At 42.5% G+C, this 23756-nt stretch overlaps 1 protein-coding gene across 5 annotated transcripts in view; it reads left to right on the forward strand.

Annotated features, from left to right (window-relative positions):
* The first annotated feature begins 13366 nt into the window (after window positions 1-13366).
* qkia (QKI, KH domain containing, RNA binding a) overlaps window positions 13367-23756 on the forward strand; it is a 104025-nt gene continuing 93635 nt past the window's right edge. For 3 of the 5 annotated variants that reach the window (XM_088087222.1, XM_042500786.2, XM_042500785.2), the window contains exon 1: window positions 13368-13802. In XM_088087222.1, the coding sequence (XP_087943348.1) occupies window positions 13658-13802 (145 nt within the window). In that variant the 5' untranslated portion in view covers window positions 13368-13657. Of the gene's footprint in view, window positions 13803-23756 lie in introns of all 5 variants that reach the window. The other 2 variants (XM_042500784.2, XM_042500783.2) reach the window with 1 other exon arrangement.

Genomic DNA, 23756 nt, shown 5'->3' on the forward strand with positions numbered 1-23756 from the left:
CAGCTGGAGACGGGGCTTGTCTAAACATGCAGAGGAAAGACGCGCAGGAATGAGGACCGACAGCATTCCCCCTGATAACACTCAGTCATACACATAGACGTTTGGTTACCATCCTTTGAACTCAAATACCCCCCTGTGATCTTACTGAACATTTGGCATGCATGTGGGTTTATTTATGACTGTCTCTGCATGACAACATACATGTTTTTTTTATTCCTCCAGAACAGCCAGTACCTCAGTAGCATCTTTAACCAACTTTGTGTTCTCTTACTTCCACATTGAAGGTGCTCTCTCCCACAATCCTTTTTACTGCATTAAAGTCACAGTGGAAACTTCTTCCCTGCCACAATGTAAGTTTTAGCAACCATATTTCCTACACACACACATGGAGACACACACTTGCGCATATACATATACAACCCTGCGACCCACAGGGGAAACATAGCGTAATTGATTTCTGACACTCACAAGGACACTTGCACCGTCTCTTATTGTAAGTCATGTCTCCGGCAAAAGCAACTTTACAGGCCTGCAGAGGAATCTATTCTCAACCAGAAGACAGGTTCATAATGCTCATATTTCAACCTCAGCACATCTTGAAAAGAACACTACTGAATAGCTGTTCCACGCTGCTGAACCCGCTTGGCTGCTCTCCGCCTGCTGTCTGATCTGTGCAGTGAAAGACGGAAAAAAAGAGTGCACCGTGGTCCCCTTTCAATACAAAACACATAATTCAGCTTAATAACTGCGGCTGCATAATAAAACAAATATAGCAACGGTGCAGGCATGTGAGCTACTTTTAAAAGGGGGTTACAATTTCACTCCTGTTCTCGCTTGATGAGCTGATCGAACTCTGAACAGCCTGCAGTTCTGTCGAACTGTATCAGTGACGCCCCGCTGTCCCGCTTCACCTGTCCAATTTTACTGAGCCACAGGCTAGCAGCTGGAGAGGAGGGAGAGCTTAGAGACAGAGAGGACGGCAAAATAAAAAAAGGACAAAGTGAAACATGCCGAACATTTTTGTTAAGCTTTTTTTCACCGAGCCTTTCAAATGTTGTTTTTTTTAAAACATGTCATGTATTGTACTCCATTTGTGCGTCATGGTCTTTTGCTTCAAGCTAGCATGCAACGTCATACAAGCCAATAATACACAGAAATTTGGAGTTCACTTCACTTCCTGGCACTTAAAGGGCCAGGCAGTCTGATTGCTTCGGCTCAATTAGGTCACATCAAAGGCGCTAATGGGCATTAAATGCTAAATGGTGTCCGTTTCGACCTCCTCAGGAACCCACTGAAGCTCATTAAGAAAGGTGACAGTCTGTAAAAGAACATCGGAGAATATGCTCCCCAATCAAGAGCAGCACACACACATGCATGCAGGCACACACACACACGATGATGGCAAACAATACCAAACAACAACAGCGAGCTGTAATTGCTCATGCAAGTAATAGAGTGAACTGTGAAATGAACAGGAATGGAGGCAGCCAATGAGGTTATTTGGCCAATCAAAGGCATCAACGCATGACTGGTCCATGAACGTACAGGCCTGAAAGACCAAGCATGACATTACTTGAATTTCTCCCTTATCTCGCTTTGTTCTCAGACATGAAAAAAGGGCCTCAAAAACAAATGTAGCATAGAGCAGAAATTGTCCTGATCATCATATTCTAACCCTTTTGCCTTAGACATAATGAGCAATTGATCATTTTGTGACTTCGGGTGACCCAACATACACAAGGAAATAAATTGTTCCCATTCAGAGTATTTCCTCCAGTCATACAGCACAGGTTATAGCATCATGCTCTACTTCCCAACAGCAGATAGTATCTGTCGCAGATAAAGCCACATTATTATTTTCAGTTGAGAGGGTTCCAGATTTTTTTTTTCTTTTATTTCCTGTCTATTGTGACAGATCGCCCTGATGTCTTGTGCGGGTGATGGTATTGATTGTTATAACATACACATCTAATATCTCCAGTAGGGTTGGGTTGGTGTAAAGCTTTTCAGACTGGTTTGCTATTAAGCCAAACACCAGACTAGGCTGGTTTACCAAATTTTACAGGTCTCGCTTTTAACTCAGCAGCCTTCCTGAGTGAGACAAAGTGACACTGTGCCCCAACAGAAAGTGAGCGTTCAACTTTCGGGTTGCATGGTGTAACATCGGAGCCCTCTGTCCACACTGAATCAACAAAATATGCACTCCGGTTATGTCATGTAAACAAAACATGTAAATATCAGAGATGAGGTCCAGATCAGGCTGGATAAGCACTTAAAAGATAGCCGAGTAGCTTTTTTGCTATCATCCTACATTTATAATGTTACTTTAAACAAGAAAATACACATTTTATGTTGTGATATTTACTGGAAATTACATAAAATATAGCCAACAGCAAGTAGTCTGGTTTGTTATGAGCAATGGTCATTTACCTTAGACTATCAGCTCTCTGGAAGTCTCCCTCAAGTCAGCTGCCACTTTTTTTAGGTTTTTGTAATGAAATAAGAAGGTATAAAAAGATAATTCTTCATTTCAACTGAATCAGCCGTCCCTTGTCCATTGCCAACGTCTTCAAAGTGAAGGACAGGAAAATAGAAACAGGACGCTGACAAAAGTTTAGTTCAAAATGGTGCACCATGTCGCTCACAGACAGTTAGGACAGGTCATTCATTGGCTTCATATTCAAATTTTTGTCAAATTGGTGCACTTTTAGTTTTCTTGAGAGACTCACTCTGCTGTGTCTCATCTCGTCACCCTCAAAAACACATGAACTTTTCAGTAAACAAACAGTGTGCGCCACTCGTTCCCCTCTACTGCAACTTGATCTCCCTCATGTCACCGGTGCTCGTCTCACGGCCCGACAGACACTCGCGGCTCTGTTAGTCTGTTTATAAACAAACATAATATTATGATAATCCCGTTTTCATATTGCTCATTACTAATGCCATACAACGTGCATTTAGCACTATGACACCCTTAGCACATGTTGCTGATGTAAGCTACATTTTAATTTGCCGCGTGTCATTGTGACAAATGCCACTTGAGCCAGTTTGCATGAAATCAAACGGGTTTAAACTCGTACACCAGACGGGACAGGCAAGATATCAACCCAACTCTTATAGTCAGCCATTTTTAAACAAATCTGCGCATGTCCATTTGCCTTTTGTCAATTTCACTTCCGCCCTAGAGATCTACTAGATCTTGGCCTTGCTAAACATGCCCCAACTCTGAATTAGAGGTAAAGATTTTTTTTCTGTGCGTATATTCCAGTTTGTCTGTGCATAACACTCACTGCTAAGTGGATTTGGGTAAAAAAACAGTTTGTATACCACGTGGCCGATGGACATGTGCTTCCAAAGCAGTGCATTTGGGGTGTTGCGATCGTAACATTAACCACTGAGTGTGTAGCGTTTCTGCACACCTGCCTTCATCCTTACAAGGGTGAAATAGCATTCTCTAATCCACGACCTGGCCTAATCCTCACTTCACACTGCAACTGGACTCCAAGGGTCAACCCTAGACGACATGGGGCCCGTGGGCACTCACTCAGCTCCGGGGTTATTATTAGCCCAGCTAGCTCAGCCTCTCACAACAGCTGCCGCTGCCCTGCAGCCAGCAATAACACCAACCGAGAAACACACAAGCCATTTCACTGATGGAAACACTAAGCATTGCACCGACACAGGACGATTTTTACAAATTTCATACGGCTTCCCAGATCAACACAGACAAGTGTTTACATGTGTGTTTGGCTCGCACCCCAACAGCTACACCAGCCATCAGGTTGAGCCGTTATCTCAGAGTGAACACTGACTTTCTGAAAGCTGGCACCACGGAGCTCAAGTTTGTCCTTGCACATCTCCGTCTCACCACATCACAGTGGTGGCAGGCCAACAAAGGCTTTTGCATTGCAGTGAGCTGCGCAACAAAAGCTACACAAACACGGCGATAGTGTTCTGTTGACGGAGGGGAAAAAAGAGATTGAGCAAAGCAGAGGAAACGCTAAGACTGAGGAAGGAAGGAAAAGACAATTATGGAAGAGGAACAGCAGCGTGAAAATGTTTGCAGTATGAGTGTGTGTTTGAGAGAGTAAACATGTTGAATAAAGAGGAAGACAGGGAGACACATTACGCCTGAGACAGACTGGCAGTCCAAGATGAATCCAGCGTGAAGAGAAATGAAGGGAAGGAGAGACTGTGTGGGCCGCGCGGAGATGGATGGATGGAGGGAAGTGGGATGTTGTGTCACCTGGTAGAGAGAGCTGTCCAGCTCTGGCCAGAGTTTAGATTTAGGAGTAGTCAGCTGCAGAGAGGAATAAGAGACCAAAGAAGAAGAGGTGGGTGGGGGTGGGGTGGTGCAGACTCCACCACTTGGTTATCTGTTTTTCCCTCACAAGTAAAAAAAAAAAAAAGAAGAGAATTGAGGCGATAACTGGCACTTAACGATATCATCACGCTCCCTTATCTGAACAAACAAGCTGAATGTACGACATCTCCGGGTGTTGAAAATCAAATAATTCATCCATGTGGGTCACACTTAATATGATCAAAGTTGGTTGAAACGTAACCCTGTGTACAGTGGAAGATTTATAAACCATTCAGGAAGTCTTCATTTGTCTTCCCCTTTATCACTTCCTCCCCTCTCTCTCGTCGTCCCTTCGTCTGCCGAGCTGTCGCTCTTATTCCAATGTTATAGTCTCAAAAGGCAGATTGTTAGGACCAGCAATGAGAGGGATTGTGCCGTGCAACAGAAATAAATGCCCCCCTGGGAATGATTTGTCTTGTTCACGTCTGCCCAGCGGAGTCCACGCTCATCCAGGGAGCTACTGAGCATGTGCGAGACAGGACAACACAATGGAGATTTATCTATCTGCCTCTCCATATGCCAGGTGTCTGATTCTCAGGCTTAATTCAAGAGTGCAGAAATAATGTAAACACTTTGAAAGAGGAGCTCATATTCTGTTTTCCTTCTGAAGTTCTCTGTAAAGCTTCACTTAAAGGAACAGTGTGCAGGATTTAGGGGGATATACAGGCAGAAATGGAATAAAATAAGTATGTTTTCTTTAGTTTAGAATCACTTGAAAATAAGAATCATTGTGTTTTCATTACCTTAGAATGATATTTATTTATATCACCGTAGGGAGCAGGTCCTTGTCCACAGAAATCGCCATGTTGCACTGCCACGTCACTGCAATTGCCTCTCAGTGTTTCTACTGGTTTAAATCACCCCGTCCATTTGTTTTGGAGAGAAAGAGACCTGTTAAGATGATTTGGCTCCAGCTAAGAAAACCCTAGACGTCTTGAACTTAAGTTATTAGAAGAAAAAAAGTGAGCACATGCAGGTGCTGGACCAGTGGCTGTCTTCAGCATGCCAAACAGCATTGGAAAAACACTGATTTGTAACATGAAAGTGCTTTATTTAGTGTTTTTACCAGACTAAATTACCAATTTGGTTTATTTTGGAGAGAAAGATACCTCTGCAGATAATTTGGCTCCCAGTAAAAACATCCTGAATGTCTGGATCTTAAGTTTTCGGAGAAAAGGGGTGAGCACACATCAGCAGGTGCTGGGTTAGCGGGCTGTCTATGTCAAGCCAAGCAGCATTGGAGAAACAGTTATTTGTAAAGTGAACTGCTTTTTTCCAGTGTTTTTACAAGTTCAAATCACTGGGTTAGCAGGTACTGGTCTAGCTGCTTGTCTGCAATGCGCCAAACAGCAAAGGAAAAACACTGACTTGTAATGTTACACTGCTTTGTTCTGTGTTTTTAATCACCTGGTCCATTTGTTTTGGAAGTGATCTCTGTGGATAATTCGGCTCATGGTAATAACCTCCTGAACAATAAACAAGGAATTCTAACCACGGGAAGTTTCAGCTGGTTGCATCTGAAATCCCCACTTCAAGATGCCACTAAATTCCCTTACACACTGTTCCTTTAAATATTAACGTGTGTTAAAATCTCACATCCTGATTTACTGTTTATGTTTGTGAGCGATTCTCTCATCTGTGCTAGTCTGCGTGTGCTAAGATCCTAAAGTAGACCACACCACAGGATCAATCCTTCTCTGTACAGATGTGATCAATGAGGATTCTCCCCCTTTCTCTGTCACTCTCCTTCACCCACTTTCTCTGTTCCTCTTCCTCTTCTTCCTCTCCTACAGGTCTTATCGCTCACAAACACTCATTTCTTTCCCCGCTACGGGCTGGCAGGCGTGCACAAACAGGCGAACGAGCAAGTAAACAAATACAGGCATCTTCAGTGGGAGCAGGATGGATCCACACTGTTAACAATTGGCGGGGACAGATGTAGCATCGGCTGGACTTCTTTAAGCCGTATTGACACCTGTGTGTTCTCCACAAGGGACGAAATGAGGAAGGAGGAGCGAGTGAAACTTCTTTACCCTCGCCCTCTTTAAGTATCCCTTACTGTAAAATGGTAAAGTGTGATTCTTGTGTGTCATTTCCTCCTGTTGATTGATGATTAGCAGGTTTGAGGTGGGACTGGAGGTTTTCCCGTCAGACGTTTCTACCACAAGTGGCTCCAGCTGTCATCCCCCTCTTTCCCCAGTCCCCCTCTCCCCCCAGACTGAGCGCCAACAGGCAGGCCAACAGGCATTTCCATCACCAGATTGCCAAACCACTGGAGCATCCAGACTACAACACCCAAGGTGACCTTTCACAAAATAGAGAATGGTGAATAGCTGTGGTGGCAAGAGTCGAATGTGTTATTTGAAACACAAGCATACTGCAGCTTCAGATTGAATTGTGATAGATTTTTCCTCATGCCGCTCTACATTGTAGCACTCCTCCAGGTGACACTTCCTCCTGTGTGTAAATAGTATATACTGTTTCTCATGCATAGACCAGTTTGCGAGGGATAAAAAGAAGAAAGCAAGCCTCAAAGACAAGCCTCCTCACTTTTGCTGAACCTCACTTTTGCATGTCCATGTGGCATGCACATGTCTTTACAGCTCCACTTAATATCATTTTGATAATTCTACAACCATAAATCCACCAAGAAAATTTAGAAAATAATGACATGCCACAATATAGTCCAAACTAGGCCAGCTAAGTTTAAAAATGCATCTTTTTTAACAGTTGTGACCCTCTTTGACCCTGTAATTGAGTCAACAGGTAGGTGTCAAATATAACACGATGGATAGATGTCCTTGTTTTCCCCTTCTTTGTTACCGGATCGTCTTTACCTTCGAGTTTTCCTAGTGTTTCTTGTAAGTATGTTTGACTGTTTTTGCCTTAATTCAGATATTTTAATCTGTGTGACTGATTTCCCAATTTTGTACCAACATATGCCTAACTTTAGGCCCTGAACTATATCTGATCCTGTGAGTCTGCTTTGTAAGTACTCATCCAGTTTGTACTTGGTAGCATGGATGTATAAAGAGAACTGGATACAGCATTGGCGGCGGGGCTTCATTCATTCCTATGAAAGTTGCTCAGTCGTGCATAAAGCTGAAATTTACCTATAAATGTATCTACTGATTTACAGACATCCCTTTTGCCATGTAAGTCACATAAGCCACATAAGAATGTGACAGTGTAACTACCCTGTTTGGCCACCACAGAAATTGGTTTCAAAACGTAGTACACTTCCTGGGTGCCTGCAATCAACCAGAGTAGATAATCTGCTTCCTTTGTGCAATGACACTTGCCCGGGCTATGTGAATGGTCATGCGATCTGGATTTTCAGGAGTGTTAGTATGGAAGTAGTCTATTTTTTAAAGGGTGATTAAAGGCTTGTGAGTACAGTACTAGTGTGGCTGTACCCCAAGATTACTGATTTCTGAATCATTTTCAGGTAGTTTTCCATCCACATTAACACCCCCGAATGACAGGAAAATGGCTAAATGTCTCCTTTTTTCTCTTTTGGTTGGTAAAAAGCACAATCATGCATAATAACAGACATTTGATAGGTATAGGGTAGACACAGCCTCACTTCTATCACGTCCTGCTCTCCGTGATCACCTATAATGTGCTTTGGTGTGACCAAAGTCAGAATTTAGTTGTTGTCAGAAAACCGAATAAGCATTTAAACAGTGATTCAGTCTCATAAATGCTACCTGTTAGCCACCATGAACAGTAATTCCTGCGCTGCTGCAGTGGAACTTTGATTGATCGTTGAGTTTTATGATCGCAAAGTCATCAGAATAAACATAGATGCAGTTAAATGGCAACAACTCTAATGTTTGATCATTATATTGACATATAAAACGAGTGCTCACAAAGAAGTATAGAGGCCCTTAAACGTACTGATTTTTTTTTTTTTTTTGAAGATGTGATCTACTACACCTCTAAAGCAGAACTACAGGGGGGATGTGGTTGAGTTTAATGTCATCTCAGCATGGCCTACCATCACAAACACATCCTTTGTTTTCATCCTTACTGTCTACAGTTCTTATTTTGGGTGATTTCAAGTCAAATAAATAATGTTCAGTCACCGACTATAACAAATGCACACACAAACAAGTATGAGAGCAACAGTGCATTAACAGGAGCACGAACAAAGCATTTTTCATGTCGTGCTTATGATACGAGTTAAAATGAATTATAGGTACATTATGTATTTCTCTGTATATGCTGTGGTTGCTAGAAGGACATTTATTTCTGTTACACTGTGCTCACACCTTCCTCAAAATGTAAATGACCCAGATTCTGCCAGCACTTTTTCCCCCACAGTCCCCAAACTAGTAAGCCAAAAGAAAAAGAGAAAGATGTTGTTCTTGTTTGTATGCATGCGCGTTATCAGAGCCTGTGGGCCTCTGTTCGCCTCCTCCAGAGCTACAGCCGTTATCGCAGACAGCATTGCCTCGACAGAGTAACCAGCTCCCACTCACTTTCCCGCGGCTGTGGCCCCCGAAGCGGGCTGCAACCAGCTACAGGGCCCCAACCGAGGGCCCCATTGTCTCCAGCAGCATACTTTGAGTCGGAAACCCAGGGCGCTCTCCAAGCTCATTGTGAGTGAGCTAACAGCCTCTCTTCAAAAGGGGCTAAACGCATGTTCATTAATTATCTGGATCCTTGTTAATTGGATTAATTGTTGAATAGAAACCGTGTTATTAAAAATGACGAAAACACAAGGGCAGGGGGAGCAAAAGGGGGATTAATATCGTTTCTGTTTACTCTCGGGCTGTCAGAAGACACAAGCATGCACACACACATTTGCTCTGCCTGTCTAACGCCGCGTCTCTCTCTCTCTCTATCTCTGACTCTGTGTTTCTATTTCACACACACATTGACGCACACACACACAGCAGCCGTATGTGACCCAACTCAGAAGAATGAGCGCGAGGCAAGGTGCAAATTACCATGCACACCGTTGAGATAAGAACTAAACCCATTTTCAAAGCTCAGAATAAATGCCAGATTCTTTTTGATGCAAGAAGTCTGTGACTTTTTCCAGCGTTTATATTCAAAGAATAACGGAGGAAAAGAAAAAAGAAACATAAAGTCAACACTATGAACAATTTAGCTATCTCCAAGTCACATGAAAAATGGGGTTTCTCGTTCCCTCTGCCTATCTGCACACTCTTATCCACCAAAATCACTTATCAGTGTTTGACTTCAAGGGATGTTTTATCATTCTGCCTTTAAGATGGCACGCTGATATGGCAGACCATTTGGATGTCAGGGCCAATATTACACATCCTGTAATTGGTAGATGTGCAGCTGACAAGCCGTTATGCAAAAACCCTATAGACCATAAATCCTGTGGTTAAAATTTGTGACAAATAGTTAATACTAGATGCCTGACAGGACAATCTAGTACAATGGATGTGGTAACGGGACTCTTCAGGCGGAAGTGTGGACTCAAGTCATATGATTTGAACTTTAATCAGACTCAAATAACAAATTTGATGACTTTAAACTTGACTTAATAAAATCAAAAAACACTTGCATCTCACCTTGGACTTTAACAACAAGCACTCGTGACTTTGCTTGGATTTGGGCCTTTTGACTTGAAAATACTTGATACCTTCCCCGGAGCCCAAAATTAAAAAGTGTGTTCCATCAGTCTGATCCACCCCTTGCTCCTTCATGGTGCCAGCCTCCTGTCCAAATTTGATCACTTCTGACTCCAAAAAGAGCAACATCGTGACGGCCAAAATGCTAAACTTGAGGTTTCAAAAAGGCAGTCCACAAACCAATGGGTGATGTCGCAGTAGCTACTTCCATTATATCTTCATTCTGTACTCAAGACTCAAAGTTTAGGACTGGGAACTTGATTCAAGACTTGTTGCTCTTGACTTCGAACTTTGACTTGAGACCTGATAGCAAAGACTTGAGGTTTACTTGTAACTTACAAACTTGGTCCCATCTCTGACTTCAGGTGTTAAGATGTCAAACCAGGAGCTTTATTTTCATTTTGATGTACAGTAGGCAGGTGAAACAAAAAGAAATTAACGTTTCTGTGAACCAGGTGTTTGAATCTCATCTGAACCTCGACAATAATTTAAGCATTAACACTCTGTAGCTATATGTAGACGCTGGCTGAAGGGCATAGAAGCAGGATCCAGTAAATGTGTCGCACTGGTTGTTAAGGCAACTGTATCTGTCTTCCTGCTTTGATGTGGAGGCTCTTGTCGCCTGCTGCACTGTCAAATGTTGCTATCTGGGGATATGTGTTTTTGTGTGTGTGTGTGTGTGTAATCAAGTTTCTAATTCTTATATATGTTGTACATGTGTGTCTCAAGGGTTAATGATAAAGAGACACAGTTGACTAATAAGACTTCTCCCAAGACATCACCAGATCTAGTTAGTATTCTCTGATCAATTTATCGGACATGCTGCACTAATACTAAGAGCTCAGACTTAATTTACTATCCTCGATACCAACACCGTGGTGACAAACTGCAGCCAGAAGGTCATAGTGCAGCTGTTTGAGCATTCATGCACCCAGCATGGGGACTACTTTTACAAAGACATGAGTGGGTGAGCAGTAAGTGGACAAATTGAATGACGACCAAGGTCAGGGCTCAGATTTAGCCGGGCCCCTCTCAGCCAACAGCTGTTAAAATCAAAACGGAGCAGTTGTGGTTTATTTTCACTCTAAGCAGGACGTGAGAAACCGGAGGTAGCTGGTTTGTGTGTGTTCCATTGATCAGGGATGTTAATCTTGGGAGGATATGTAGAAAGGTCCTCCCAAGGACAGGACAATGAAAAGGCCCTATTGATTACCAGAACGTTGATCAATCGGTCCCACGACAGATAACAAGATGTACAAGTCTTGAGTAACAAAAGGTGTCTTGTAGGATACCGACCACACAGGTTGATGCTTTTTGTCATATTTCTGCACCCTAAAGTGAAGCCTACACATAAAATCAGCCAAATCAGATTCGTAGGCTGGTCTTGGCAGGTATACTGTCACACACACACACACCTTGTGTATGAAGTGGGAGATTGAACACACACTCAACCCACGAATGACTATTCAAACCAGATCACTAGTCCGCACCAGATTTTTAGACCCGTCATAGCTAAACCATATAATTTCATTTTGTAAAATTGTAAAATCTATGTGATAAATTTGGCCGCTGTGCTTTGATGGAGTCACAGGAATGTTGTTTTTACACTGGACTGACAGCATGACGGACCGTGCTGATGATGTTGTGTAACGTAGAGGAAGGGGAAAGGCAAGAAACATAAAACCAGTTGGAACAAGTCAAAAAAGTTATTTACTGTGAAGAGCAGATCTGTTTGGCTAAGATATAATAAACTACTTTTACAGTTATTTATCACACTTTACATTTATTTACACTACTTCTGTTTTGATTTTACTTTTATTGCACTTCATATTTGGTATTGCACTGTATGTTTCCCCCTTGACTGGTTCTGTACCTGTTTTGTATTTTCTTGTTTGCACCTCATGTTCATTTGTTCTTTCTTCTGTCCAGGGACCAGGGAAACACAATTGTGTTCTCCTCTAGATTCATTTTTAATGTACAAAAACCTGCTAACACCATTTTACATCTGGCTTTTTAATGTAATGGCTAAAGGTAACAATCGGCATTCACAGTCTTGTCACATGACATTGCAGAAGTCTCAGGTATTTATCACCTCTGGCTCCAATCAGCATTGATGGAAACACAACACCTGGGTGAATGTGTTCATTTTAGCTCCTGAATCAGCGAGATGCAATGCAGCTGCTACTAAATACTGTCCATCTCCACCTAAGCAGCGCTAAAACATCAATCCAAATTAATCTGCACCGACTTTAAAAGAGAGACTGAATAGGTAAGAGATATATAAAGAGAAGTAACATCCATAAAATTTTCATAGATCTCCATGTAATGTGGCTTTTTACTGTTTACTAACCTTTTGCTAGCCTGTTCATGACATTGAACATGACATGCCAAAAAAAACCCAAACCCAACAAACACACACACGCACAGAGGCATACTCTGCTTCAGAGCCATGTACGCAGCTCTGCTAAACTGGCAAAGAGAGAGGAATCTGTAGCCTATTTTTAGCGGGTTTACTTGTGTTTAAAAAACCTGCATGGTAGAAAAGCAGCTTTAGCTGCGTTTTAAGACAAATTGTGGTTTGGGGTGGGTTAAACCATTATGTGCCTCTAAGGGGTGAGAGAAGTCTCAGAAAGTTTTCACTATATTTTATAGAAAGTTCAGTCTTTCAACTGATTTATTCAGCCGATTTTAACTTTGTCATGGCATTAATTTCTTAGAAAGGAAAAATTGCAAACCAACCAACAAAATGACAAACTTTTCATTCCCTCTTCCATTGGGGCCCTGGGTTATCAGTGCTATCTGTCCCCCACTACAATGCCCCCGGCTGTACTGACCTGTGTATAAATAGATGACTATAAAGTCTCTCTTATCTTATCTTACAAAAGAGCTGAGCTTCAAAGGGAAAGTCCCCTCTGCATGTTGATAATTTTAAATAAAGAAAACTAAGAAAGATTACTCCTATTTCTAAAACTTTAAATGATTTATTTAGCTGCCTAACACAAAGAAAGACAGAAAATCTCCACTTTCCATTCACAGTATTGTCACAAGCTCTGCCTTTGGTGTTAAAGTTATGAGATCGCTAAAAGCAGTGCCAGTAAGGCATAAAAAGATTATTGGCGTTTTAACAACAGATATAATGTTGCTATTTGTGAGGAAAAGCAGAAGAATTAAACGTGTGCTGTTCTGTGTTGACAACATTTCAGGGGCATTATGTGCATTCCTGCGCACTGCACACCATTGGCCAAAATTTCTGTCAATCATTCCACCAGCCACCCTGCCCCGCCCTCCTGGCTCAGACTCGGGTGCCCATTGGTTGTCCTATTAGTCCCCTGAAAGCCCCGCTGGCCAATAGCCGTTGAGGAGGACGGAGCCTTTCCGGTGGAAGAGTCTCTCGCGCCTACAGTGGTGGAATCGAACGTCCCCGAGCGCACACGGCGTAGAGGAGAGTACGGCGCACGAGTCTCTGGAAGGAAGATAACGGTTTCTTTTTTTGCCCCTCTCCACTCAAACAACAAGAACAAACCAAACCTGAATTTTTAGGGGGGGTTATACAGTCTTCACATCATAAGGAGGAGGGAAGCGAGGGATTGGAGCCGCAAGTTTTTTTTCTTTTTTTTTTCTCCTTTTCCTAAAAGAGGATTCTGTGTTTCACGGTGGTTTGTTCTCCGCTCTCGCCGCAAAGATGATGGTCGGAGAGGTCGAAGTGAAGGAGCGACCGAGGCCGAGTCCCGACTATTTGATGCAATTATTAAACGAGAAGAAGCTCATGACCAGTTTGCCAAATCTCTGCGGCATCTTCACACACCTGGAGAGGCTTCTCGATGAAGGTAAGTGGCAGTCTGGAGAGGTTTGGTGGGGGAGACGCTGGGGAGGAAGGGGAGGGAAGCGTGACCACGGCGCAGTCCGGTTTCGGCACGGCTTCGCTGGGCGTCCCTGCTGCATAACGTTAGCGAGACGATATTGCTGACTACGGCGAGCACAAAAACACTCACAAGTTCCCCCGATTGACACCTCACATCACCCAAAACAGGAAATCTCCAATCCCGACTGACTGGTAAACCCCAAACAACAGCTCGAGATGTGGATTTGGGAGTTGTGTTGCTAACGTTGGGAGTTAGTTTCTGCACTCTTGACTTTGTGGCGACGAGACGAAAACTTTCTCTCACGCACTTAGAAAAATCAGAACAGCCTATCACTGTCAATGTATTCACAAAAACAAATCTCTGTGAGGTTTTGGAGCTCCCTCTGTGTTTTTAAAACCTCAATTAATTTAAACGGGGCCTGAATCCACATGTTCAACAGCAATTTAGCTCGGGTTAGCCACATTTTAAGCTAGCGAGCCTGGGTGTCTGCATTCCGTTGAACTCTTCAGGAAAACGGTAGCGTTAACTTAGCTAACGCGTCCTCAGATAAAGACTTAACAAGTCGACGTGGCGTTACGGGCAAATGTCATGAATTGTTAGAAAAGTTATTATTTTTTTTCGTAGGGCTTTTTGTGTTAGTAGTTGCCCAGCGGCCGAGCTTTAAAGCGCGGAGGAATGTGTCTGCTTGTTGCCCAAACAATAGCCAGTGAGTTGCTGCTGCTGCTGGGAGGGGGAGTGCACGAAGATTATTTCAACCGTCTAACTTTTTCATTAAAAGGGCCACCGTTTTATTTTTCTCCCTCACCAAGCCGCTACAATATTTGTATTCGAGCGAGGGTTGTATTTCCTTCCCTTGCTACTGCAGCAGTCGTCGTGTGTGTTTTTTTTTGCCAGTCAAGCGTGCCCTACCAAAAATTGCGTCGCCTTTTGTCGGCGGCACCTTCCAGACGGGATTTGTCTGTCTGTGTGTATTTTCTACGCGTTGTCACTGATTTGGGCACAAGCGGCTGATGGACGAAGCTTATTCGCCGTTTCATGTTGATAGTATCAATAACATAAGCTGGTCTAAGCGGAAGGTTGGACCTATGCTTTATGTAACTGAGCTGGGGACACTAGAGAGCGCCACAGCCCCCTAGCAGACTGTCCCCGCGCTGTGTGTAGTGTCGGACTGGACACCATGACACACTGATGAATAAAAATAACAGGCATTATGACTTCTTCACGGGATAAACGAGCGCTTTGCTCGCAGACAGCACAGCAAACAGCAGTGCACACTTCATAGTTTCGGTTGCATGTCTGGATGAGTAGGCTCTGTAGTATGTAGTTGCTAAACCGGTCTGCAAAGATTTTCTTGCTTCCTTGATGGGGGATAAACAAAATAGTTAAAGGCGTCAAGTAGACTATTTCCTCTGCCTCACCACTACAACAGTGCAAAAATACAATCATGTAGCACTGAAATTGCCCCTACTCATATTGAGTTTGAATCTGAATGTTATTTTTCGTGTAATAGCTATAGTAAGGTCCCTTAAATCTGACTATTGAATGCCACAGACACTGTGCGAGTCTTAAAAGATAATGTATTGCTTTTAGTCTGAAAAATAGCACTTCAGTTTCAGGTTGAGAAAAAACAAGAGAGACAAATTCCCCGATAGCAATTTCCCCACAAATGTGCAACCAGTTTTTGTCATGAGGGTTCCCATGGTCTTAGAAAACTTAGAGAAGTCATGGGATTTCACAATCACACTTCCAGGCCTGGAGAAGTCACAGAATGAGTAAAAATCCTTGAGTTTTGGAAGAACCATGCAAGATTATTGATACAGTTTCATTGTGTATAACAAAACTTAAACAATAATCTTACATGGCTGACCTTCCACATAATAATGTAGCATAAGGAAAATTAATTTTCTCTATGTAATGTAATTTCGTTGACGTAATGCAGCTCTATTATATGTTGACGACATTTTGTTTACCATCATTTATGTTTGTCATTATCTTTCTGGGTTTGTCTTCCTCTGTGCCTGCTAGCTGAAATTATGTTTGAAAATAATTTGAATCAGTTTGGATCTGATATTTTTGGAAAAGAAGTTTAATTCCTTTCCACACCCCATAAATGTTTTACAAAAGAGGCATCATGAAGTTGTTGGGTTTTTTTTCTGAAAGAGCAAATTGCTTTATTGGACTTAGTTGCGAATGAGGGGTGTGCTGATGTTTTCATTGCGGGGAGAGTCAGGAAGCAGACTTGTTTTCTTTTTCATCCCGACTCCCTTTTGCCATTTCCCAGCCCCCATAGCCACGGACCCTAACAATTGTCTGAACAGTAAAGAATGGAGCTCGTGCACACTCTGTGTACCTCTCATTTACTCTAAAAACTCAGCCGTGCTGCCGTTGGCGTGCTGTGTGAGCCAACCCACAGAAAGGAAGGAGCTGTGATTTGGCTTCTGTGTGGTCAGCAGTGATTTTTTTATCTGATGTAAAATATACATTTTACATTTACTGACTTTTTAATTAATTTATTTATGGGACTAACTAGCTGTGGTAATAAGGGTTTGGGCTTTTGAAATAGCCTGTTAATTCAATAAAATCATCAATCTTTGTTTAAATTTTGTATTAAAGTTTGTTTCTCTGTGACTTCATTAGTCTTCCAGTGTTATGAAGGAACAGAACATTTTGAATGCAGCTGAGGTATTGAGCATTTAATACTGGGCCTTTAGTCACTGCTCTTTGTGCTTTATTTGTGAGACTAAAAAGTAAGAAAGGAAATACATTGCAGTAAATACTGAAGTGACAGATTTAACATGTATAGGCACATAGTAAATACTGCTCTACTAATTTTATAAGTTGGGATTTACGGTTAAGGATCTATGTTTTGCTTCATTTGCAGTAATAAAGTTAAAAGCAAGTGCTGAAAATAAATTGGTGGAACTGTTTTGCTTGTCACTTTTTCAACATGTGGCTTGATTTTTTGCACAACACGATTTTGTGGCTTTGGAGGAACCGGTCTGCCAGGGGTTTAAAAATCAATCCTGTAATACTGGACTGGCCTGACGATTTTGTGCAGCGCTCGGCAGATAAACGCTCCCCCCTCTGGTGTTAAAGAAATCATGACTAGGACACTGGTGACACACCAGCTTCAGTCTCACTCCTCTAACACTGCACAAGTCTGAGGTTTACAAGCGTTTCCACAGCACCAGCCCAAACTTTACCCTGCCGCCAGAAATTGCGTGTGTGTGTGATGAAAACCACCCCAGTGCAGAGGAGGCCTGTCTGACTGTCTGGTTCCTGTTAGGGGCGGTTTGGTCTGCTTTCCCCTTTGAACAGGGCTGTAGTTCTGATGCGATATTCAGAACCAGCCTCCTCCTACTCTTTGTCCAGTACTGATGAAAACTGACCCCACCCTGGGTAAAACCAAAAGCACATCCAGTCTCTGTGATTTTTATTAGTCTGAAAAAGAGAGAAGAAAACTGTAACAGTAACTAATAGCCCTTCCCTTTGGCTGAATACTCTTAAAATAGTTGTCGAGTGTGTGTTATTTTTAATGTGTTGCGCTATGTGCCCAGTGCCGTCAGATTTCTGCAATTCAAGAAGCTCAGAAAATTTATTTTTAATAGTTCTTTAATGGTAGCTTGAGGTTGATAATTGTGTGATTTTAAAAAAATTAAGTATAATGACAAATGAAGCATGTTTTGTGACTGTGGTTTATGCCAGCATTTAAGATAAACATCACACTTGACTGCAACTTCCAGTCAGACGGGATAGACTCCAGAAGGGAATCTTTAACTTGTGGTATTGTGGTGTGAATCACGTTTGATCTGAGAAGTCATTTTCTTTGGTGCGTGTGTGTAGTTTTCTCCTGTGAGTGTGTTGCAGGAGGCCTCTGAGTCAGATCTGTCTCATTGAAAGCGACCGTCTTTTCAAGGTGACAAGGAGAGAGCAGATGCAACTTGAAAAGCTATTTATTCTCAAGCAGACATAGAAACATAACCAGTCAGGGTAGAGTTATCACAAAATAAAAAGAAAGTCCAAAAAACCTGAAGATAATGGCCGTCCTAATTTGTCAACAAGGCATCAGTCGTCTTTCCTCTACGTTTTTGTGTTGTTGATTAAATCACAATGACGCTCTTCCCTTCTGAGTAAGTACTGTTTCATAGGCTTAAATGTGATTGAACATTTTAAATGCCCTCCTTTTGTTAGACTCACCGGTGCTGAATACGAGCAAAAAATCTCACTAGTTACGGCTGAGCGCTTCAAACTCATTCCCAAATAGTCCATTTCTCAAGAGTATACCACTCCGACAGCTGTCTCCCTCGCCCACCCTCCGTTTTTTGCATGTCTACACAGCTGTTTCCATGGCGGAAGAAAGCTGACACCACCCTTGTGTGTGACGACTGCTCCCACCCAGCTACAGTGGCGTGAGTGCATGGACGCCCCTGTTGCGCTACCAATATGTGTGTTGTCCCTCAAGGTCACTCTGGCCGATTGACAGGCCCCCTTTGAAATCCCCTTGCGTTGCAGTTGTTCATCTCCCTGAGGTGACACCTGCTATGGAGTTTTTTTATTTCTCTTTACGATCTGCCAGCCAACAAGCTGCTTCAAATTGCTATATTTTCTCTTGGCAGGAGGAGACAGCCCATATAACATCTAGAGATGTAGCCTAGTAGTGAAGTGCAGGCGCTGTTGTAAGGTAGCGAAGCATAGGAGAGAAGGAAGGTTTTTATTTTTTTTGTTGTCTTGAAATTTGACGAGTGTTTCTATGGGGACAGAATGGTTAGACTGATTGAAAATATTTATTCCAAGCTCTTCTTACCTTTCCTTTACAGGCTCATTTTTGATCTTTGTTTGAATAATAGATTAAATGGTCCGTTGTTCCATTGCACGCTGTGCGGTGGAGCCACATGGTGCTTTGTACCATTTGTTCCTGGCTACAGCAACCCCCCACCCCACCCCCTTTGCATATACAGTTTTGTGTCTGCTTGTTTGTCTCTGAGTGCCGTGATTTAACAGGACCTTCCCGGGAGAGCTGTCAGCGTTTGGAGGACAAACTGTCTGCTGTCCACTGTGGTGCCTGTGTAGGGAACTGGTCCTTTGGGAGAAGCTGTTTAGAGAAAAGATTTTGATGAATGGGAGAATGCTAGAAGTGTGCGTTTTGTTTTCTGGCTGATGTCTCATATTTCTCTCAGTCTGCTCATATGGTTCTACTCCTTTTTTCCCTAATAATGACGTCATGCTGTGATGCATGGCAACAACAAGTGTGGCTTAAAGCAAAATTGCTACTGGCCAGGAGCACCATAAGTAGTGTGGAATCAGTAGCCGTGCATCCCGAATGTTTAACGAACAGCCCCGGACTTTTCAGACTCTTCTTGCAACTTACTGCTCAGAGTAAACTGTCAGCGGCTCTGAGCAGCACAGTTTGTCTCTTTCCCTTCGCTCTCTCTCAGCATGATAAAAAAACTATAATATAATGTATATAATGTATAAATGCGTATCTATCAATCTATATATGTGTGTGTGTGTGTGTGTGTGTGTGTGTGTGTGTGTGTATGTTTATATACACACACACACACATATATATACATATACTAATTTATAAATGTGCAGTAGTCATTGCAACATAGCAGCCTGTCAAAATAATGCAGGTGTGTGTGTGTGTGTGTGCGTGCGGGTGGTCTGATCCGCACTGCTGAGTAAAGCACCAACGAAGCGGCGCTATTTTACAAGTTTAGAGTGAGAACAGGCTGGCGAGGTAATACAGCAAAAAGAGTAGAGGAGAAATAGTTGGGCTTGCAGTTCCAGGTGGAAACATCTTAGTGATTATTATATATGTACTTTTCATTAATGTAAGACAATGTTTTTTGTGTTTGGCAACTGTTGGATATGTAATTTTTGGTCAATTTTATTTTATAGTAATGTTTACATTTCATACAGAATCTAAATCTCTTCATAGGTTAATGTTGTTCACAGACTAAGAAAACTTACGGATGATTTTTGTGAAATTTTTACTGAATATTTGAAGATGAACTATTTCACTACAGTTCACTATTTCTTTTGACATATACAACTATAACAATTAATTTGTTTCAATTGTATTCTTGAAATTAACAGAAACATTTTCTCAGTATTTTTTTTACATATCTTTAAGAATATTTTTATCGCAAAAATACCCTATCGCCCACCCCTAGTGTCTGGCTGTGACCGCACAGACAGAAGTCTCCCACTGTAGGTTGACCCTTGGCGTTTCCTGGCACAGATCTAGACCTGCACTAACCTCTGACATGCAATCAATTCAGCAGGTAACAAGACTGAGTACTGCTCGCAAAATAAGATACAGCTTAGAGCCGTGAGAGAGCACAGGAAGAGAGAAATGGGGTTGTTAGGCCAGGACTGTTGTTGCAAGCAGAAACCTGTTATATCCCCCCACCCCAGCCCGCTTTTCTTCTCCCCACATTCTCTCCCAAAGCACCACTTATAAGCTGGAATTTAATTAACCGAGAGCCATTCTGTGAGCTGGTTTACTGAGCCGTCGCCACCAGTGAAAAAGCAGAATTGGAGGCTTTGTGTGCTGTCTTCCTCTGTCTGCCTCACATGGTCCCCTCTTTCTCAGTGTCTCCTCCCTGGTAATAAATTAGGTGGTGGCATAAGTCTGACAGGGTGAGGTGTAGGGGTGGTGGCAGGACCCAGCATCACCTTGCCTGTCTCCCTTCCGACGTGCCACTGCCTAGCAGCCCTCCTATCCAGAAGCCCCACCACCGTGCCTGTGCGAGCGTTAGTCCCTGTTCTAGCCCCAAACCTGGACCCGTTTGCTCCCCTGGCCCCACTCCAGCCCCAGCAATGCCACCCCCCAGCGGGTGCTGTATGATAAAGTCATCCAACGACAGCTCCGGGCTCTTATCTCGGGCCTCAATCCCGTGAGTGCTGGGGCCTCCTTATCACTGCTGCCTCTGCCTGGCCTCCTGTCTCCATGCCCTACCCTGACTGCCTGGCTGACTATCTCGCTCGCTGTCGCCAAAACTAAGTGTCTTCCCTTCTATTACTGCCGGCTGTTAGACAACACATTGCTTGAGGCAGTTTATCTCTCTCTTTAAGAAAAAAAAGCCTCCAGCCTTAAAGCAGAGCAATCACATAAAAAATAATGTATTTTATTTTTTATTTAACCTTTTATTGAACTAGAAAAAAAACTCTTGAGATTAAAAATCTCTTTTTTAAGAGTGTCCTGGCCAAGACAGGCAGCAACACAAGTTACAGGCAGACAACATGGAACAAAAAATCAAAATAAATGACTCCAAAACAAGCAATATAAAACACAAAAAGACCATAAAATGAGGTAACTACAAGGAAGGACTTATAAGTACGTCAATATATGCTATAAGTGAAACACAGAAACTAGAAAAACTAAAGGCCAGTGCTGCAACAGTTCTTTAAAACGGCTTAGAGGGACCAACAAGGGCAAGTCTTTCTGCAGGAGATTCCACATATATAGAGCTGTATACATAAAGTCTCTTCTGCCAAACTCCATACAAACTCTAATATTCATTATTCAAAATAATGTACAAGGTAACTAGATGCACAGTGAATTTTGCTGAGGAGATTTCAGTGAGTTATTTCTATCAAAACAAGAGTCGTAGTTCTGTGCGTAAGTGTGTGTTCTAGATGGTGACAAGCAGTGTTAAAGAGGAAGATGAATTAAGGGATGTTGTAATAATTATGTCACAACAGCCTCCTGACACAGACCTTTTCATTTAAGTGAGTTGTCTATTCTCTTTTTCTGAAACCGTGGCTCCTCCCTTTGTCCTTGACCCAAGTTATGTCCGCTTTTACCATCTTTTTCTTCTATTTTGTGTCTCATGCAAAAACATTTACGGGAAGTAACGCCCATTTCAGACAGGAATGGACTACGGAGAAGGCGAGTCAGTGGTTTGTTTTTCCTTCAGACAGACAGGGAGAAGGGAGGGGGGGCTGTTTTCTGGCTGTGGTGACAAGAGGAGCCTGCTCTTCTTGTGCCCTCTCCCACAGAGGTGGGTCTGTTGCTCAGCTTTCTTTTTGATTTATTTAGATTGCATCATGAATCATAGCTCCTGTTCCTCCTTCACACACTTGTGTGGATCCGCTTCACACACAAGATTTCTCAGTGAGGAGAAGTATGGGCCCCACCCTGTTACATTCTTTAAATGCTTCAAATAGCGCTCCCACCCCCCTTGCTCACAGTGGTCCCCCTTATTGCCTCGATCTTTCTTTTTGAATCTTCGTTTTAAGCGTCTGAAGAGTCACAACAGATATAGCGTCTAACAATTAGGTTTTTCAGGAATCATACCAGCAACATTTGTCACCGTTTCCTGTTTTCTTCCCCATTTTTATCATAGAAAAATGAGCTGAATGCTCACTCTGTTCCTCTCTGACTGCGCCCACCCCTCTGCATTCATTTTCTCTCTCCTTTCAGAGGAGGAATGGCAAGCGAACGTTGGCAACCAGCTCAGGAATTTTACCGGGAGCACAGTCAGAGCACTTAACCTCCAGCCTGGTGTTTGTTTTCCTCACACACTCTCATAGTGTGTTTTAGTTCAGCTTAATGTGAATGCCATCCACGGTGAGGCACAGGAATGTCTACTTTACTTTAAATACCAAAAAAGTGTTGAATGCATAATTTTTCTGTAATTTGATTCGTTTTTGTTTCACGGCTGCCGTGAGCAAGCTCCATTCCACTTGTAAAAAAGTATTAAAGTTTCCCTAACTCTTCTAGTTTTGTGACACACTCACCCCTGTTTAACTGATTGTTTATTTTTGCGCTATTTCCCCTCATCGTTGTCACACAGGGTTCATACAAGGTGCTTGAAATACTTGAATCAATACCTTTAAAATCAGATACTTTTGAACTTGGTCCTTGAGAAGGAAGTAGAGTACATTTGAGAGGAGAACAGAATGGTGCATTATTTTGCAACGTATGGGATTAATGCTTTAAACTAGGAAGCAAAGAACAGCAGTGATTACAAATATTTGCTAATGTTGTATTACCAATTGGTTGGTAAACACCAGTAAATAGTCGGTACAAGAATGTTTCACCAGCCTGCAAAACCCTCACACCGGAGGAGCATCAGCAGTTAGCACGGGGTTTGAGCTGTAATTTGCCACTAAATAAGCAGCAGTTAATTATTAATACATTGATTTTAGGCCCTTGTAGCATGTTTGCTCCATTTACTGATTCGCACACTTTTGTTACAACAGATGGTTGTGGAGAAAAAACATCATCCTTAAAAATACAAATGAGTGATTGAAAAAATACTTTGAAGTCCTTTTATTTGACTCGCTCCTGTCTGTAAGAACACCGGTCCAAACTCTCTAGTCCAAGAGGTTCACTAGCCCCATCCCTCTTAGACACAGCCCAGTGGATCAGTCTGCCTGTGGTTTGCAGCTTGTGCCTTGGTTTCTCACTAGTTGCTGGCTGGCCGATAAATCAAAGATGAATAATTTACCTGTCCCTCAGCAGCCCGTGTTGTTTCTGTGAGGCTTGGCAAGAACAGGCGGTGCTGCCATAACCTTCCCTTAGGGCCACAGAAAGTGAGGTGGCAAGAGGTAGTGAGATTCCTCAGCAGCATTTTGCCATCTAATACAAAAGCACCGGGAACTCTAATCTCAACTAGTCTCAGCTGCTTCTCTCACACTCTACAGCTTCAACACATTTTTTAGTCCTCACATGTCGAAGTTGTGTCATACTATTCACAGTTCTCCTGTTGCTCTGTTCTGCTCGGTGTTCACTCTGCCATTGTTCATTTGAACCATTAATCAAAAGCTAATACATGTTTTTGTCAAAAGGTGTTTCTCAGCTCATATTTTGCACTGTATGTTTCTGCAGCATTTGCTTTAATCTGAACGTTTACTTCCGTCACCATGTCGTGCTGTTTATACACTGTTAGATTAACCTTCCATGTG

Source organism: Plectropomus leopardus, chromosome 14 (assembly GCF_026936395.1).
Source record: "Plectropomus leopardus strain MGB_pleo_1.0 chromosome 14, ASM2693639v1, whole genome shotgun sequence".
Taxonomy (NCBI): domain Eukaryota; kingdom Metazoa; phylum Chordata; class Actinopteri; order Perciformes; family Serranidae; genus Plectropomus; species Plectropomus leopardus.